At 44.3% G+C, this 18331-nt stretch overlaps 1 protein-coding gene and 1 long non-coding RNA gene across 2 annotated transcripts in view; one reads left to right on the top strand and one right to left on the bottom strand.

The window, feature by feature from the left end:
• The first annotated feature begins 4203 nt into the window (after positions 1-4203).
• The window catches only part of LOC310701945 (vomeronasal type-2 receptor 26-like), a 22857-nt gene continuing 8729 nt past the window's right edge, over positions 4204-18331 (top strand). Inside the window, exons 1-4 of the mRNA XM_083493510.1 lie at positions 4204-4218; positions 10536-10806; positions 13999-14125; positions 17415-17824. Coding sequence (XP_083349636.1) covers positions 10681-10806; positions 13999-14125; positions 17415-17824 — 663 coding nt within the window. The 5' untranslated portion in view covers positions 4204-4218; positions 10536-10680. The remainder of the gene's footprint in view (positions 4219-10535; positions 10807-13998; positions 14126-17414; positions 17825-18331) is intronic.
• LOC310702216 overlaps positions 8348-18331 on the bottom strand; it is a 26841-nt gene continuing 16857 nt past the window's right edge. Inside the window, exons 2-3 of the long non-coding RNA XR_014523366.1 lie at positions 9489-9619; positions 8348-8504 (exon numbers count right to left, since the gene is read on the bottom strand). This is a non-coding gene — a long non-coding RNA (uncharacterized lncRNA). The remainder of the gene's footprint in view (positions 8505-9488; positions 9620-18331) is intronic.

Genomic DNA, 18331 nt, shown 5'->3' with positions numbered 1-18331 from the left:
GTGTGTGAGTGAGAGGCAGTCAGTCAGTATATCGGAGAAAGTGAGGGTGTTAGAGATTCTAGAGATAAGATTGCTGCTAAGTGCAGCTGCAGACTCTCAGTGTAGCATTGATTTATGCTTAGAATATTCAGCTCTGTATATAGTTTTGTATCATAGTTGTAGTTACAGAATAAAAGGAAGATATTCTACAGAGCTGCTCTCCGAGTGGTTTATACTCTGCAAGACTCTGAAAAACTCTGCTGCGCAACGACTGTATTATTGAGACAGTGAATCCGGTGCTCTCAGCTCTAAGCTGTGAGTCCACAGCACTGTGACCTGTTCCTGTGAGAAAGGAGGTCTCTGGCGGTGCTTCCCAGCTCGCCTAGCCCAGTCGGGGTTGAGGTGCAGGAGTCCAGAATGTGCACTGGCTCTAGGGCGATGCTGACAGGGCCCTTCTTGTGTATTCCTGAAAACATGACACCATTCTTCTTCTTACTAGATCAGTTTTGGCTCGGCTGCTCAGGATCTGAATGACAAAACCCAGTTCCCTTTTATCTACCAGATGGTCCCCAAAGAAGAAACCCAGTACATGGGGATTGTCAAGTTGTTGCTACATTTCGGGTGGACGTGGATCGGTCTCTTTGTTCCAGACAACGACAATGGAGAAAGGTTCCTGAGTGTTTTCACCCTTCTGCTGATCCGCAGTGAGATTTGTGTTGCTTTCTTGGAAAAATTTCATATTTCAACCCTGGATCAAATGTCATCCTTACATTGTAAAGCTTCGGACTTGAGAAAAGTCAAGGTGTTTGTTTATTATGGGGACTCTGAGCACAGAATTCGTCCAATCACACTTTTACAAAGAATTCATGAAGTGAGGAAATCTCAGGGGATACTCTGGATCACGACAGATCTTCTGGACATTGATGTGATGTTGTTTGGTGGCACAGATTACTTCCAGCCTGCCCAAGGTTCTTTGTCCTTTGTAATGAATACCGAAAAAAGGACAGAACAGGGTTACTATACTCAACTTTCATTTGAAGATAGAGCTGCAGCTGCAGAGTTTTTCAAAAGAGTATTCAGTTGTACATGTTCAAACAATGTGCTGCCCGTGGAGGGTTGGACAAGGTGCACAGAAATGGAACAACAGGAAAGTTTATCCAAGGAGGAGATGGAGGCAATCTGGTCTCAAGACCGCTACAGCACTTTCTACGGCGTCCAGTTTGTAGCTCAGGCCCTAAATGCTGCATATTCATCCAAATCCAAATGGAAGGTAATGGCGGGTGGAGAAGACAGATTGGAACTTCAAAGGCTGCAGCCATGGCAGGTCTGTCCTCTCCCCCTTTTTGCAAATACTTTGCCCATCTCTGGAATCCTTTTCAGATTCTATATTCCTTGTAGTTTATCTCATTGTAATTGTTTCAGATGTTTAGGTTTCCTATGCCCTGTCTTTAGGAGTACATCTTAAGAAGTTTTTTTAATTGTTCATCTATCTTTGCTGTTCTACAATACTTTTAAAATTAATTAAAATATGTTTTAAAAATAAATAATAAGGTTAGAAAAAAATCCTTCAAAACACAAGTAAAGATATGAAAAGTGGTTAAAGGGCATTCTCTCAAATAAACCTTAAATAATTACTATGTTTAATAATTTACATATTGCTTGCCCGCTGGAAAAAACCTCAAAGCAGTTTAGAAAAAAAGACAAAAGAATAAAATTATCACTAAAGAACTTAAAATCCCAATTTGAAACATACTGTATAGAAAGTTGAGATCACAATAGGCTAGAATAAAGACAATTGTGTTTTATTAATAAAAAAATTATTCATTTCCAATGAAAATCTTCCAATTATTAACAAATCAAATTACATGAAATCATATACATTATCGCCAATTATATATTCCAAATTCAAATAATTTCGGGGGACTCCCCATGTCCTGGTTTCTAGAGGCAATATTTTTTGTTTATATTTTGTTTTCTTGCTTGTTGGTTCCAATTTCATAATTCTAACTGTCCATCTTCATCTTATTGTTAACATGCAGAGAAAGTGTTATTTCTGTGTTGTTGTCCAACAATAATTTTCCCGCACTAGTCCTCCATTCATTCCTTTCATTCCATCATCTTATCTCTTGGCTCTCAGCTGTTTTCCAACTTTCTTTCAGCACAAAGATTAATGACGTAGCAAGCTCTCAAAGTGTTAAAGAAGCTATTATTCACCAAATCATGAAGTAGCAAGTTAAGCGAAAGTTTGGCATCCGGTGACAGTATAATTCAGCAGATTATTTATTTTACCTGCCAGTCCAGAACATGCCTGTTTTTTGTCCAGATCTAATTAATTTTTATAAAACAGGTGAGCCCTGCACAAAGGAACAACTTCAGAGAGTTCCCAGTTGGCCCCGTGCCAGGCTTGGCACCCAGCACCCTCTGTCCTCGCATTTTGTTGCGAGTGACAGATAACGATCTGCGGGTGACGCAGCGCCCCCTCCCCCCGGGGTTGGCAGAGCAAATTACCCTTATATTAACTCTGCATTTCTGGCACAACCGGAGGTCCGACCACATGGGAGTCAGCCATTACCCTAGGCAGGAAACAGGAAGTCACATTAAAGCCAATTAAAATGCATGCAAGCTTTCTACATTTCCCAAGTGCTTGCTAGAACATGTCCTCTATATTGCTTATTTCAGTCGTATCTCTCGAGGATTTAAAACCTGATAAAGGACCTGTCAGCATCTTTAGTGACATAAGGTCTCTGCCTTGATGTCCTTGATTTAGGACAATCCTCATGAAATTGGTAAGATGTTTGGAACCTTTCTCAATTATCAAAGAAAACAGGACTACATCCCACAAAATATTCAACTTCAGTCGTATGCCCAGGAAACATCCTAAAATTGTTTTGTTTAAAGATAGTTTACTCTCATCTCTTATGAAGTTTGGGCACAAGCCTACAGTTGTCACACACAACCCTGATATCACGTTTCCTAAATGCTGGTGTTTTCTCTGCCATTCTAGCTTCACACTTTCTTGAAAGAAATTTGGATTTCCAATTCATCCATAGGAGGGATGTATTCTGATCGGAATGGGGAGCTGACTGCCAACTTTGATATCGTGAACTGGGTCGTATTTCCCAATAGATCTCACAGCAGAAGGAAAGTTGGGAGCATCGAGGGACAGGCATCCTCCGGCATAAAATTCTCCATTAAACCAGAAGCCATTGTGTGGCCTGGGAAATTCAGCAAGGTCATTGCATTCATTCATTTATCTGTTTATTTGTTGCACTTATATCCCACCTTTTCTCTAGGGAGCTCAAAATACGATATATGGTTTTCTGCCTCTTCATTTAATCCCCACAAAAACCCTGTGAAGTAGGATAGAGTGAGAGGAAGTGATTGGCCCAAGGTCACCTAGGAAGCTTCATGGCTTCATGGGGATTTGAACCTTAGTCTCCCAGATTCCCATCCAACCCTCTTACCACTATGGCACAACTGGTTCCCTTGCAGTAACATCTGTTATGTTCTGATAATATGCTGATAGGAGCCATTTTCAGGTTAACCCTAAGTGGGCCCTGTGCAGAGAGAGACCCACTCCTGGTTGTGTAAAGCACTGCTGTTTTCTCTCTGTTTTGCATAGCAATTCAGATGGAAAGGGGCAAAGAGAGGAGAGGCTGCTCTTACACTTGCATTTTCATCTATCCCTCTGAGTGGATGAAACAAGGACAACAATAAGCCAAAAGTTGGCAGTGTGGCCCTAGCTGCCATGTGGGCATTTTCAGCTGCCCAATAACGGAGAACGCTTATAAAAGCACAACAATACACACCATAATTAAGGGCTGTCATACCTCTGTGTTATCATGGACCCATGTGGGAATCGGGGTGCAGAAATGGAGAAATGGAGAAATTTGTGTTCAACAATTAAAAATGAAACTATATGTCAGAAAGAAGAGGAGTTCTCAACAGTTCTAACAAACTTAGAAGGGTCTCGTTCCCATTTTACAGATTTCTAAACTTGAATCAGTATTATAAAAATAATTTTTATTTCAGCACTTTTTTTATTCAGGGCCTTCAGATGATGTCTATAATTCATGCTGATCTCCTTAGAGCTTCCTTCTTGTTGTTTTTAGGTCGTACCTCGTTCAAGATGCACCGAAAGCTGTCGCCCTGGATATGCCAGAGTTACTAAAGAAGGAGAGCCCATTTGCTGCTATGATTGTGCTCCTTGTGTGGAAGGGACCATCTCCATTCAGGAAGGTGGGTGACTGCTGCTTAATCAGGCCAAAGGTCCATCGAGTCCAACACTCTGTTCTTACAAATTTGAACAGATGCCCATGAAAAGCCAACTAGAAGGACCTGAACGCAACAACCATGAGGGGAAGGGGCAAATATTTAAATCTACACCACCCCACTCTCTGCCGAGCTGTAGCAGGTTTCCAGAGGGTCCCAGGGGTCACCCAGGGTTCGTGCTCATTTGGAGAATTATAGACTCAGGGGAGACTGCCGTAGCTCTAAGAAATATGATTGATTTGCATATTTACACCTTCAGTCTGCATGAAGGAAGTCCAGATCTTAGTACATGATCAAGAGCGACTTGTTTACCATAGCAGTGCAGCATTTCAGTGGAAGAAATCTCTCCCAACCAATCTTCAGCCAGCCTAGCCAACAAGGCAGCCTTGTTTTCTACCTTATTCTTCCCAGCACACCTTGCTAAAGACTGTATTTTCCTGACATCTCAAACGCACAGTCCATCACCATGGCAACCTCTGTCAGAAAATAGACAGGTATGGATGTAAGAATTTTGTTAGGCATTCTGAAGTCATTCTTCTTCTCTTCAGATGCAAAGCATTGCACCAGATGCCCAGAAGATCAGCATGCAAATCAAGCAAGAGACAAATGTGTCCCCAAGATTATAACATTTCTCACTTATGAAGAACCCTTGGGGATTGTGCTGGTTTCCTTTGCCATCTTCTTGGCCTTAACCACTAATGTTGTCCTAGGAATCTTCATTAAATACAAGGAAACTCCCATAGTCAAAGCTAACAATCGGGACTTATCCTATATCCTCCTCAGCTCCCTCCTGCTTTCCTTTTTGTCCTCCTTCCTATTCATCGCCCAGCCAAGCAAAGTGACCTGCCTTCTCCGACAAACAGCCTTCAGCATCATCTTCTCAGTTGCTGTCTCTTCTATTTTGGCTAAAACCATCACTGTGGTGCTGGCCTTTCTGGCCACAAAGCCAGGGAACAGGGTAAGGCGATGGCTGGGGAAGAGTCTGGCCAACTCCATTGTCCTTTCCTGTTCTGGTATCCAAATTGTCATCTGCAGCATCTGGCTGGGAATCTCCCCACCCTTCCCAGACTCCGACATGCACTCCCAAGCTAGAGAGATCATCCTTCTATGCAATGAGGGATCTGTTGCCATGTTCTACACTGTCCTTGGCTACATGGGCTTCCTGGCTGCCGTCTGCTTCACTGTGGCTTTTCTAGCCAGAAAGCTTCCCGGGTCCTTCAATGAAGCGAAGCTGATCACCTTCAGCATGCTGGTCTTCTGCAGTGTTTGGGTGTCCTTTGTGCCCACCTACCTGAGCACAAAGGGGAAGTACATGGTGGCTGTGCAGATCTTCTCTATGTTGGCCTCCAGTGCTGGGCTTCTGGGATGCATCTTCCTTCCCAAGTGCTACATTATCATCCTCAGGCCTGATCTGAACACAAAGGCACATCTAACTACAAAAGTGATGGTGGTAGTGTCTGATTCTTAGCTTCTTTGAAGATTCGTGGCTTTACATATATAATACAATGTTGTTAACGTGGACCAGCAGCTTCCAGCTGGTTGCCCAGGAAAGCATAAAGACTTTGGTCATCTTGGTCTTCCTTTCACAGCACAGCACCAACCACTCTGTCAAAGGCAAATCCCAGGAAATCTTTGGAAACCCCAGGAAATCTTTGCTAATTCTACATTTTGTTCATTTATTGTTCTGCTTAATTGTTCTATGTGTGATCTTAACAATAAATTTTGTTGTAAAAGCCATTGAAATGGTTCTTCTCGGTTATCAGTGTTGGCTGGCTGCCCTGAGGCTCCTGCTACGCCATCTGTCATGATTTATGACCTAACAGCCAATTAAAGTTGACTCAGGACAATTTGTCAGGATGCTGTAAGCAGCATGCTGGTTGCCCAGGAAAGCATAAAGAAAAGGAAAGGTTTCTTACCGTCCTTTTTTATTTCAATTTTTACAGAGAGGCTATAGAACTCAGCCTCTTGGATAATGGTGTTGTCCCGGGTGAATCTCCACCCTTGTCTCTCCCACATCCTCATTCGTCACTTCTCCGGGTGTTGCTACGTGCCCGCTGTCTTTGAGCTCTTTGCTCTCCTACTTTTAAGGCTTGCCAGGTTCTAGGAGATGGAGGGTCCTGGATGCTTTCTAATGACATTGTATCAACTAGCTGCCGCTCCACTTCTGCCGCTTCCTCCTTGTCTCCCATTATTTCCCAACTTTTCCCCTCATTTGCCTCTGAGCTGTGACCTCTATACTGTTATAAATCTATACTGTCTTCCTCTTCTCTGGAAGAGTCAAGATGGCGAGGCGTTCTACACCATTCCTCCTCTGCCCGGTCCCTGACACCTGGTTTATGGCAGGAAAATTGCAGAAGCTCTAAATTCATAAAATCATTGTTCACAAATGTCTTGCCAGAAACCTCTCTACCATCTACACTTCCAAAACAACCAGTATTAGCGACCTGTTAGCAGTAGTCGTCATACGTCAATAGGCTCATGTTGGAAATATTCAAGAGTGATCAAGCCACCACACATTTCAAGACAGCCAGGACTACCTTCTTCCATGAGGATGCATTGAAAACTCCTGAATCCACCCACTGATACCCTCTTGGCAAGCTTTAATAAATCAAGCAGGGCAACGGTTGGGAGATCACATGTATGGGACCACAATAAGATTGTGAAAGGAAGTAGTAATGAATGATGAAAGTGAACGTATAACAAGGATAGAGAGGCCCTACAGTCCTATCCATCTTATAATCTGATGGACTTGTTAATGAAGATGTCCATTTCACTGAACTGAACTGGTGTAAATCAATATTGTCTTTAAATGCTGACTGTGGATTGCACTGTTGGCATTACAGGAAACTTTTACACATACATAGATTGAAAGGCCCATCAGTGAGTTTTAACAATCATGGTTTTTTCCCCAGTGGTTCAAAGAGCAATAGAACCTCAACAGCTGAAAACCTCATTTGCAAGCAATGAGAGTCACTTCAGAAGGTTCCACATCTTCAAGAATCTGCCCCAAACTCCACTAACACCTGCAGTAAAACACACTGTTCTTGAATGTATAATAGATTGTTACATACTGGACCCCATAGATAACACTGATGTTAATAGGCTTCCTCAGCCCAACTATGTATGATTGAAGTTCTTCCAGGGAAGGAGCAATCTTCAAGGTCTATAACAGATTTCTCTGTCCTGACTCTTCCAACACTCAGCGTCATTAGAAGCTGAGTTGAATTGAATCTCTAGTTCGCTGCTGGTATATTACTAAGCTAAAGCCAGATATTATTGCTACTGTCTAAATCCAATGGACCAGTCAGCTGGTTGAGTTGTCTCATGAACCCGAACTTCTATTAGCTCATGTGAGTATCTCATGGCTTATCTCGGTGTTAGAGACCTCCATTGGATGCCAATGAATCTATAGTTCTGAGGCAGTGTGGTGTAGTGATCAGGGAGTTGGACAGGAGCCTAGGACACAAGGGTTTAAATTCCCGTCTAAAGTCCAAACGTCTAGTACTATTACTGGGAGGGAGGAAAACTTTTCCTATCCATATTATCCACACCATGCAGGACTTTGTACACCTCTATCATGTCCTGTCTTGCTGGTCTTGGTCCATCATATCTATTCTATAGTTCCCTGGACTTGAGAGTCACATCATTGAGTTCTCACAAACACGTTTTGCTTTGGCTATTCTATGGTTTCTTTCTTTCTTTCTTTCTTTCTTTCTTTCTTTCTTTCTTTCTTTCTGTCTTTCTTTTAAATAATTTTTATTAGATTTTCCACTTAAATCATATTCACATTTTTTTACATACTTCTATAACTTAATATATTACTCTGTAAGAGCATCAACATCCTTCCCTCCTTCTTTCTGACTTCCACATATCTTTCCATATTTTTCACATTTCTATAATCATTTACCCTTTGTCAAATTATAATATTTCACCTTATTGTCGGTAAATCAGTCCCTTATATTTACATTACAAAACATTTCAATTCAGGCCTACAAATGTTTTCAAAAGTTTACAATTTTCTTTCATATAAAATATAAATTTGTTCCAGTCCATTTGAAACAGTTCATCACACTGATTCCGAATCTTCCCCGTCAACGTGGCCATCTCTACATACTCCACCATCTTGACCTGCCAATCTTCCAGTGTTGGGAGTTCCTGCTGCTTCCGTTTCTGAGCCAGAAGTGTTCTCGCAGCCGTTGTGGCATACATAAACATGTTTACCTCTCTTTTATGTATTTCTTCACCAATTAAACCTAATAAAAATGCCTCTGTTTTTTTATTGAACTTATATTTCAAAACCTTTTTTAACTCATATATTATATCCCAGAAGGCTTTCACTTTGGAGCAAGTCCACCACATATGGCGGAAATTCTTCTCCTTACACTTCCAACAATTTTTGTCTTGATTAATATAGATTTTAGCAAGTTTGGCAGGTGTGACATACCATCGGTACATCATCTTAAATACATTTTCTTTGAGTGACACATATGCTGTAAATTTGATTTAGTCCACAGTTTTTCCCAACTTTCAAAATCAATAGTGTGACCCAGATCCTGGACCCAACTAATCAAAGCACTAGCTATTCTATAGTTTCTTGGACTTTACTAAAGTTAATGTTTCCTCAGGTTTAGCAGGGCCCAGATTGAGAGTCCCATCTTTGAGTTCTTACAAACATGTTTTGCTCTGGCTCTGCAGCTGCCCATTGAGTCACTCACCGATTCCAGGGAGTTGCAGAGGAGGTGGACCTTCTTAACCCTATAATTATCAAAATCATGGTGATTTGTTTATCTAGTCCAGGGATTTCCCCAACTATGGTCTTGGAGTCCACAAATAACAAAACATCAGAATCACAGGCAGCATCAGATAACTTATTGTCACAAGCCTGAATGAAGAACTGGGTCATAAATATCAGAAGCCCGGCCTGAGAGATTTGGGGCTGGCAGGGCTTGTTTCTATGGGAGGTTTCCTTTTTCTACCTCTGCTTCTGAAGCTACTGTAGGAGTCCAGCTGTGCTTCTAATGTCACTGCTGTCACAAGAGTGTACGACTCTTGCAGGCATAGCCAGGATGATATTTCTGCTGCTGCTGTTTCTGCTGCTAATGCCCCATGGAGCCAGTAGGATGCTGAAAGCAAAATGCCCATTGAACAGAAATATAGGAACTGATCCGTTGAATTATTACAGGCCAGGAGACCACCTCATTAGTCAGGTTATATTTCCAAAAGCTTTTATAACTTACCCAATCAACTTTTCACTTCATCCCAAAAACACTGTTATGACGTAAGTGACTTTATGTTACCCAGTCTGCATTCACATTTATTGCTGTTTTCCAGAGGCAGCATCTAGTTTCTGGCCATGCCCCTTGGTATCCTGCAAACAAAGATGTTGTTTCAGAACCCTTTCCCTATTTTGGGCTTCAGTTTCATTAATGCAGCTAAAGCATAGTTGATCATCTCATGTCTCATGAAAAAGGGTGCTTCTTCCTAGTCAAGTATTAACAGCTTTGACAGCTTCCTCTATTCCTTTATTCCCAACATACTGTCTAAATTAAATGTCCCCGGTGTGTCGGGTGTATGTGAATTACAACGTATCTTAAATAAGTTCTAAATCCACGGTGCAATCTTGCATTTGTGGATCAAAGAATGTGTAAAAATTGGAATGTAAGGATACCACCACCTTCCCTTCAGACTCGCGGGAATGCTCAAATCAGTATAGGAACCTTACTAGGTGTTCCACGAGACTCAGAAGTTAAGGTGGGTAGACCAAGAGAGGGCATTTCTCTCTTTCATATCTTCTCATCCTGTAAATAGTTCTTGCCAACTTAAGGAACTCTAAATTGCAATCTAATTCACCCCAGCTCAAGCTCTCCTAAATGCTACTCCTTTCTTTGTTGGTGGATCTGGGCAAGATTCTGCTCCTTCCTAGCTGCAGATTTTCCCGTTAGATATAACTTGTATAGAACAAGGAGTTGTTTTCATTTAGAAGAAGAGAAGAGTTTGGATTTGATATCCCGCCTTTCACTCCCTTTAAGGAGTCTCAAAGCGGCTAACATTCTCCTTTCCCTTCCTCCCCCACAACAAACACTCTGTGAGGTGAGTGGGGCTGAGAGACTTCAAAGAAGTGTGACTGGCCCAAGGTCACCCAGCAGCTGCATGTGGAGGAGCGGAGACACGAACCCGGCTCCCCAGATTACGTGACTACCGCTCTTAACCACTACACCACACTGGCTCTCTTTAATGGAGAATGGAAGGCTAAAATGATTTTTTGTGTATTCATTTATTTGCAGTTGGTCAGCAGAGGATATCTCACCAGTCCTCTCCATCTTGTTTGCAACCCAGGAGATCACCCGGCATCTTAAGCATTTAGCCAATGTCACCCTGGGCTATAGCATCTATGAGGCCGCTTTTGATGTCAGGACAACTGCCGATGCCATGCTAGACAGTATTCCAAACTACAGCTGTGGAAGACAGAATAACGTGTTGGCTGTTTTTGAAGCAACTTCTTCTGAAATCCCCAGCCAGATTTCAAGCATGTTAGGCATCTACAAAATGCCCCAGGTAGGAATTGGAAGGGAAGAGATCTATTGTGTTTAATTCCTCTCTGCTGTCTCTCTAGCAGTGGTCAGGAACCCCTTCATGCCCCAAGAAGTTTCTAAACTGCAAAGCCAACTATCTGGCCATTAGCCATGCTTGTACAGACTGATGGAAGTTGTACTTCAGCAATGTCCTAAGGGCCAAATTTTCCAGGGAACACAAAAGAGTAGCACGCAAAAAGAAAGACCAAAGGGGGGTGGAAATCACATTGCAATAAAGTGGAAAGTGAGTTAGAAAACCCTCAGCCACTTCCTATCTCCCTCTCCGGTTTGTCAATAGGAAGATGTGGTTGAAAGTACCCCTGGCCCCTAAAGGGTTCTTGTTTCTCAGGAAGACCAGTGGATGTCTGACAGCTAACTGAACACAGAAGTTTAAGTACTTGCACTCCTCCAAACTGTGCAGCTGCTTACCTTCTGCCTCTCATTCTGTGTAGTGCCCCATTGTGACTCTAGGAAGACTTTGGGGTGTCATGACCCCACAAGACCCAGATGCCCTGTTCTGCCCCAGTGTCCATTGGAGCCACTTCCTTCTCTGTAAACTCCAGGTCCTCTTCTGAACAGGATTCCACCATCAGAGGCATGGCATGCATCCCATAAGCCTCTGGTTCGCTACTGTGAAGAGATGGCCCTTTGGCCTGATCATGCAATGAGGCCTTTCTTGTGTATTCCTGAAAACATGACACCAATCCTTTTCTTGCTAGATCAGTTTTGGCTCTGCTGCTCAGGATCTGAATGACAAAACCCAGTTCCCTTTTGTCTACCGGATGGTCCCCAAAGAAGAAACCCAGCACATGGGGATTATCAAGTTGTTGCTACATTTTGGGTGGACGTGGATCGGTCTCTTTGTTCCAGACAATGACAATGGAGAAAGGTTCCTAAGAGCCTTCACCCTTCTGATGATCCGCAGTGGGATCTGTGTTGCTTTCTTGGAAAAAATTCATATTTCGACCCTGGGACAAATGTCATCCTTACATTGTAAACCATCTGATTTGAGACAAGTCAAGGTGTTTGTTTATTATGGGGACTCTGAGCACAGAATTTATCCAATTGTGATGTTACAAAGACTTCATGAAGTGAGGAAAACTGAGGGGATAGTCTGGATCACAACAGATCTTCTGGACATTGATGAGATGTTGTTTGGTGGCACAGATTACTTCGAGCCTGCCCAAGGTTCTTTGTCCTTTGTAATGAATACCAAAAAACGGACAGAACATGGCTACTATACTCCACTTTCATTTGAAGCTAGAGCTGCAGCTACACAGTTTTGGTCAAGAGCATTCAGTTGTATATGTTCAAACAGTGTGCTATCCGTGGAGGGTTGGACAAGATGCACAGAAAAGGAACCACTGGAAGCATTGTCCCAGGAGGAGATGGGGGAAATCTGGTCTCAAGACCGCTACAGCACTTACTACGGCGTCCAGTTTGTGGCCCAGGCCTTAAATGTTGCATATTCATCCAGATCCAAATGGATGTTAATGGCGAGTGGAGGAGACAGATTGGAACTTCAAAGACTGCAGCCATGGCAGGTCTGTCCTCTCCCCTTTTTTGTAAATACCTTCTGGAATCCGTTTCAGATTGTATATTCTTTGTAGTTTACCTCGTTGTTATTGTTAAATATGTTTAGGTTTCCTATGCCCTGTCTTTAGTAGGACATGTTAAAGCCACTTCCGGCTTGCCCAGGAGGTGGGGTTGCGGGCTTCACACCCACCCCACGTGAGCGGGGGCTGGTTGCAGCCCCCGCGAGAGCAGGGGAATCCCGGCCCGGCCTGCCCCCCCCAGCCAGCCAACCAGCTGGCTGGGGGGGCGAGGCCTGTCCTATTTAGGGCCGGTGCTGAGGGGGCTCGCCCTCTTTTCGCCGGCTAGCCCTCACGTCAATAAATTTTTTTAATAGATAATTTGGGAAAGGTAGGGGGGAATCTTTCAAAGCACAAAATAAGCTATGAAAAATTGTTAAGGAGCATTCTCTTACATAGAGTTTAATTAATTAATTAGTTGATTAATTACTATATTTAGTTCATAACATTTATATACAGTATTACTTGACTCCTGAAAAAAACCTCAAACCACTTTACAAAAAAGTTAAAATGAAAAGAAATTCACTAAAGAAAACCCTTATTTAAAACACAGAAAGTTGAAATCGCAATAGGATCGGTTAAAGCCAATTAAAAGCCTTGTTAGTTGCCAAGTGCTTGCTAGGATGTGTCCTCTATTTGTGTTTATTTGAGTCATATTTCCTGTGAATTTATAACCTGATAAAAGACGAGTTGTAATGACCAAAAGGTTGTTATCTTTAGCTGACACGAGGCCTCGATGTCCTTGATTTAGGACCATTCTCTCAAAACTGGTAAGATGTCTGGAACCTTACTCAATTATCTAAGAAAAACAAGACTACGCCCCACAAAATATCCAAAGTCATGAAAAGCTTTGCTCAATCATATACCCAGAAATATCCTGCAATTATTTTGTTTAAACATAATTTACTCTCATCTCTTATGGAGTTTGCACACAAGCCTTCTGTTTTCTCACAAAATCCGGATATCATGTTTTCTAAAGCTCGTGTTTTCTCTGTCATTTTAGCTTCACACTTTCTTGAAAGAAATTTGGCTTTCCAATTCATCCATAGGAGGGATGTATTCTGATCAGAATGGGGAGCTGACTGCCAACTTTGATATCGTGAACTGGGTCGTATTTCCCAATAGATCTCAGAGCAGAAAGAAAGTTGGGAGCATCGAGGGACAGGCATCCTCTGAGATAAAATTCTCCATTAAACCAGAAGCCATTATGTGGCCTGGGAAATTCAGCAAGGTCATTGAATTCATTCATTTATGTGTTTATTTGTTGCACTTATATCCCACCTTTTCTCTATGGAGCTTCAATAAATCTCAAATGCAGTTTAAAAGGCCATAATTTGTTTAATCCTTTGTGTTCAACAATATTTGCGTTCAACAATTAAAAATGAAACTTTATGTCAGAAAGAAAATGAGTTCTCCCCAGTTCTACCAAATTTGAAAGGGTCTCACTCCCATTTTAAAGCTTTCTAACCTGGTCTCAGTATTCTAAAAATGATTTTTATTTGAGCATGTTTTTAGTCAGAGCCTTCAGATGATGTCTGTGCTTTATGTTGATCTCCTGGGATGCTCCTTTTCTTAGTTTTTAGGTTGTGCCTCGTTCAAGATGCACTGAAAGCTGTCGCCCTGGATATGCCAGAGTGGCTAAAGAAGGGGAGGCCGTTTGCTGCTATGATTGTGCTCCTTGTGCGGAAGGGACCATCTCCGTTCAGGAAGGTGGGTGACTCCAGAAGAAAGGGAGAGGCAAGATTTCTTGGTATTCCAGGGGTCACACAGGGTTCGTGCTCCTTTGGAGAACTGAAGACCCAGGGGAGACTGCTGTGTCTTTAAGAAATATGATTTATTCACATATTTACACCTTCGGTCTGCATGGAGGAAGTCCAGATCTTAGCACATGATCAAGAGCGACTTGTTTACTATAGCAGTGCCGCACATCGGCTGGGTGAGGACTGCAGGGCCTGCTCCATTCCAAGGCTTTTTCCAACTGGCCCAGGGGGCGTGGCCCAGGCCCTTATTTGGAACAAACCTTTGAGGAAGTGTGGGAAGTGTTCTGCCATTGCTTCCCTGTTCCAGTGGGACATCCGATCTCGGTGATCATGGGCAGGAGGTGGAGTTACGCTAAGACCAGACCATGTCATTACCGAGGAGGCAGGTTTACTCGTTGTTTGAAGACTATCCCTGCCTCCGGGTCTGGCCTTGACCAGATGGATACTGGAATCAACAGGGGAAACCCACATGACCTGAAGGTGTTGCTGTGTAATGCCAGGTCAATGATGAATAAAACCACTGCCATCCACGACCTGATTGTGGATGGAGGATTTGACCTGGCATGTGTGACAGAGACCTGGTTGGAGGAAGCAGATGGGCCTGTCCTTGCCGCTGCTTGCCCACCAGGTTTCTCTTACGCACAGCAACTCAGGTCATGTGGGCGGGGAGGGGGGGTTGCAGTGATTTTTAGGAAGTCACTAGCTTGCACCAGGCGTCCTACTGGGAAGATCCAGTTTTCTGAGTGCATGTTCTGGAAGTTGGGCAATAGGGACAGTACAGGATTCCTTTTGGTGTACCGACCTCCCCGCTGCACCAAGGATTCCCTGTCCGAGCTGCTTCAGGTCGTGGCGGATTTTCTCCTGGAGACACCTAGTTTGGTTGTCCTGGGGGATTTTAACATCCATGCCGACATGACCTTACAAGGAGCTGCTCGGGACTTCATGGAAAGCATGGCCTCCATGGGGCTGTCCCTGAATAAGTTTGGCCCAACTCATAGTCATGGACATGCCTTAGACCTGGTGTTCACCTCTAGTGACGTGGGTGATCTGACACTAAGTAAAAGCGAAACCAAAGAAGTGCCATGGTCAGATCACTTCCTGGTGCAACTGGACTTCTCCGCGACCCTTCCCCTCTGCAGGGAGGTGGGACCAATTCGGATGGTCCGCCCCCGCCACTTAATGGATCCAAATGGTTTCCAGAGAGTGGTAGGGGATGCTTTAGCCCATGTTGATGGCTTTTCAGCTGATTCCCTGGTGGCCCGCTGGAATGCGGAGTTAACCAGGGCTATCAACTGTCTGGCTCCGAAGCTCCCTCTCCGAGTGCATGGAGCCTGGACAGCCCCGTGGTTTTCTTTGGAGCTGAGGGCGATGAAACAATCGCTGAGACAGCTAGAGCGTCGGTGGCAGAAAACTCACTCCAAATCTGACCGGACACAGGTTAGAGCTCAACGTCGAGCCTACCAAGTGGCAATAGCGACTTGGTAGAAAGAAAAGTAGAAGAAAGTCTTCTTCGCCGTCTCTATTGCATCTGCAGAAAATAGTAGCAGGAGACTCTTTCAGGTGGTTCACAATTTAACAGAACCACCTTTACCACCGGGGCCTTGTAAAGACCCCAAGATCTCCTGCAACGATTTTGCAAAGTTTTTTGAAGATAAAATCACTCATATTCGGAAGGACCTAGACACCACCGTGGGAGCAGGGCTGGGGCGGGAGAGTGCTAGAGCTCTGTCTGGTCAAGTCGCATGGAATCAATTTCAATCCATTACCCCCGAGAATGTGGACAGGCTGCTTGGATGCGTGAAACCAACCACCTGTCTCCTTGATCCTTGCCCATCCTGGCTAATAAAAGCAAGCCGGGAAGGGCTGGGCGATGGGCTCTGCGGGGTGGTGAATGCTTCCCTCTGTGAGGGAACATTCCCAGATCCGCTGAAAGAGGCGGTCATTAAACCGCTTCTTAAAAAAACATCTTTAGACCCGGCCAGTATGGCCAACTATCGCCCAGTCTCAAATCTTCCATTCTTGGGCAAGGTGATTGAGCGCGTGGTTGCTGAACAACTCCAGGCACGCCTGGAGGATGCGGACCATTTGGATCCCTTCCAATCGGGATTCAGGCCTCATCATGGGACTGAAACTGCCTTGGTCGCGCTGGTTGATGATCTCCGGTGAGCTAGGGACAAAGGTGAGAGTTGTTTCCTAGTTCTGCTGGATCTCTCGGTGGCCTTTGATACAATCAACCATAACATCCTTCTGGACCATCTAGAGGGGCTGGGAGCTGGGGGCACTGTTATACAGTGGTTTCGCTCCTTCCTCCTGGGCCGTGTTCGGAAAGTGGTGGTGGGGGATGAGTGTTCAGACCCCTGGGCCCTCACTTGTGGGGTGCCTCAGGGTTCCGTCCTCTCCCCCATGCTTTTTAACATCTATATGAAGCCGCTGGAAGAGGTCATCAGGGGGTTTGGACTGGGTGTCCATCAATATGCGGTTGGAGGATGGATGGCAGCTAATGGATTGAAGTTGAATCCTGACAAGACAGAATACTGTTTTTGGGGGACAGGGGCGGGCTGGTGTGGAGGACTCCCTGGTCCTGAATAGGGTAACTGTGCCCCTGAAGGACCAGGTGCACAGCCTGGGAGTCATTTTGGACTCACAGCTGTCCATGGAGGCGCAGGTCAATTCTGTATCCAGGGCAGCTGTCTACCAACTCCACCTGGTACGCAGGCTGAGACCCTACCTGCCCACGGACTGTCTTGCCAGAGTGGTACGTGCTCTAGTTATCTCCCGCTTGGACTACTGCAATGCGCTCTACGTGGGGCTACCTTTGAAGGTGACTCGGAAACTACAACTAATCCAGAATGCGGCAGCTAGACTGGTGACTGGGGGTGGCCGCCGAGACCACATAACACCGGTCTTGAAAGACCTACATTGGCTCCCAGTACGTTTCCGAGCACAATTCAAAGTGCTGGTGTTGACCTTTAAAGCCCTAAATGGCCTCGGCCCAGTATACCTGAAGGAGCGTCAAAATGGGTGCCTCCTTGTTCTCTGCCTTATTCTTATTCTCTGCCTTATTCTTATTCTCTGCCTTATTCTCTGCCTTATTCTTCCCAGCACATCTTGCTAAAGACTGTATTTTCCTGACACCTCAAACGCACACCCCATCACCATGGCAACCTCTGTCAGAAAACAGACAGGTATGAGTGTAAGAATTTTGTTAGTAATTCTGAAGTCATTCTTCTTCTCTTCAGATGCAAAGCATTGCACCAGATGCCCAGAAGATCAGAATACAAATCAAGCACGAGACAAATGTGTCCCCAAGATTATAACATTTCTCACTTATGAAGAACCCTTGGGGATTGTCCTGGTTTCCTTTGCCCTCTTCTTGTCCTTGACCACTGGCATTGTGAAAGGAATCTTCATTAAATACATGGAAACTCCCATAGTCAAAGCTAACAATCGGGATTTATCCTATATACTCCTCAGCTCCCTCCTGCTTTCCTTTTTTTCCTCCTTCCTGTTCATCGGCCGGCCAAGGAAAGTGACCTGCCTTCTCAGACAAACAGTCTTCAGCATCATCTTCTCAGTTGCTGTCTCTTCTGTTTTGGCAAAAACCATCACTGTGGTGCTGGCCTTCCTGGCCACAAAGCCAGGGAACAGGGTGAGGACATGGCTGGGGAAGAGTCTGGCCAACTCCATTGTCCTTTCCTGTTCCAGTATTCAGGTTGTCATCTGCAGCATCTGGCTGGGAATCTCCCCACCCTTCCCAGACTCCGACATGCACTCCCAAGCAAGAGAGATCATCCTTCTATGCAATGAGGGATCTGTTGCCATGTTCTACACTGTCCTTGGCTACATGGGCTTCCTGGCTGCCATCTGCTTCACGGTGGCTTTTCTAGCCAGAAAGCTTCCAGGGTCCTTCAATGAAGCCAAGCTGATCACCTTCAGCATGCTGGTCTTCTGCAGTGTTTGGGTGTCCTTTGTTCCCACCTACCTGAGCACAAAAGGGAAGTTCATGGTAGCTGTGCAGGTCTTCTCTATGTTGGCCTCCAGTGCTGGGCTTCTGGGTTGCATCTTCCTTCCCAAGTGCTACATTATCATACTCAGGCCTGATCTAAACACAAAGGCACATCTAACTACAAAAAGTGAAGGTGGTAGTTTCTAATTC

The sequence above is a fragment of the Podarcis liolepis genome (assembly GCF_965112155.1).
Source record: "Podarcis liolepis genome assembly, chromosome: 2".
Lineage (NCBI taxonomy): Eukaryota > Metazoa > Chordata > Lepidosauria > Squamata > Lacertidae > Podarcis > Podarcis liolepis.
The sequence above is the reverse complement of the archived record's forward strand: the minus strand, read 5'-3'. Positions and strand labels throughout refer to the sequence as shown.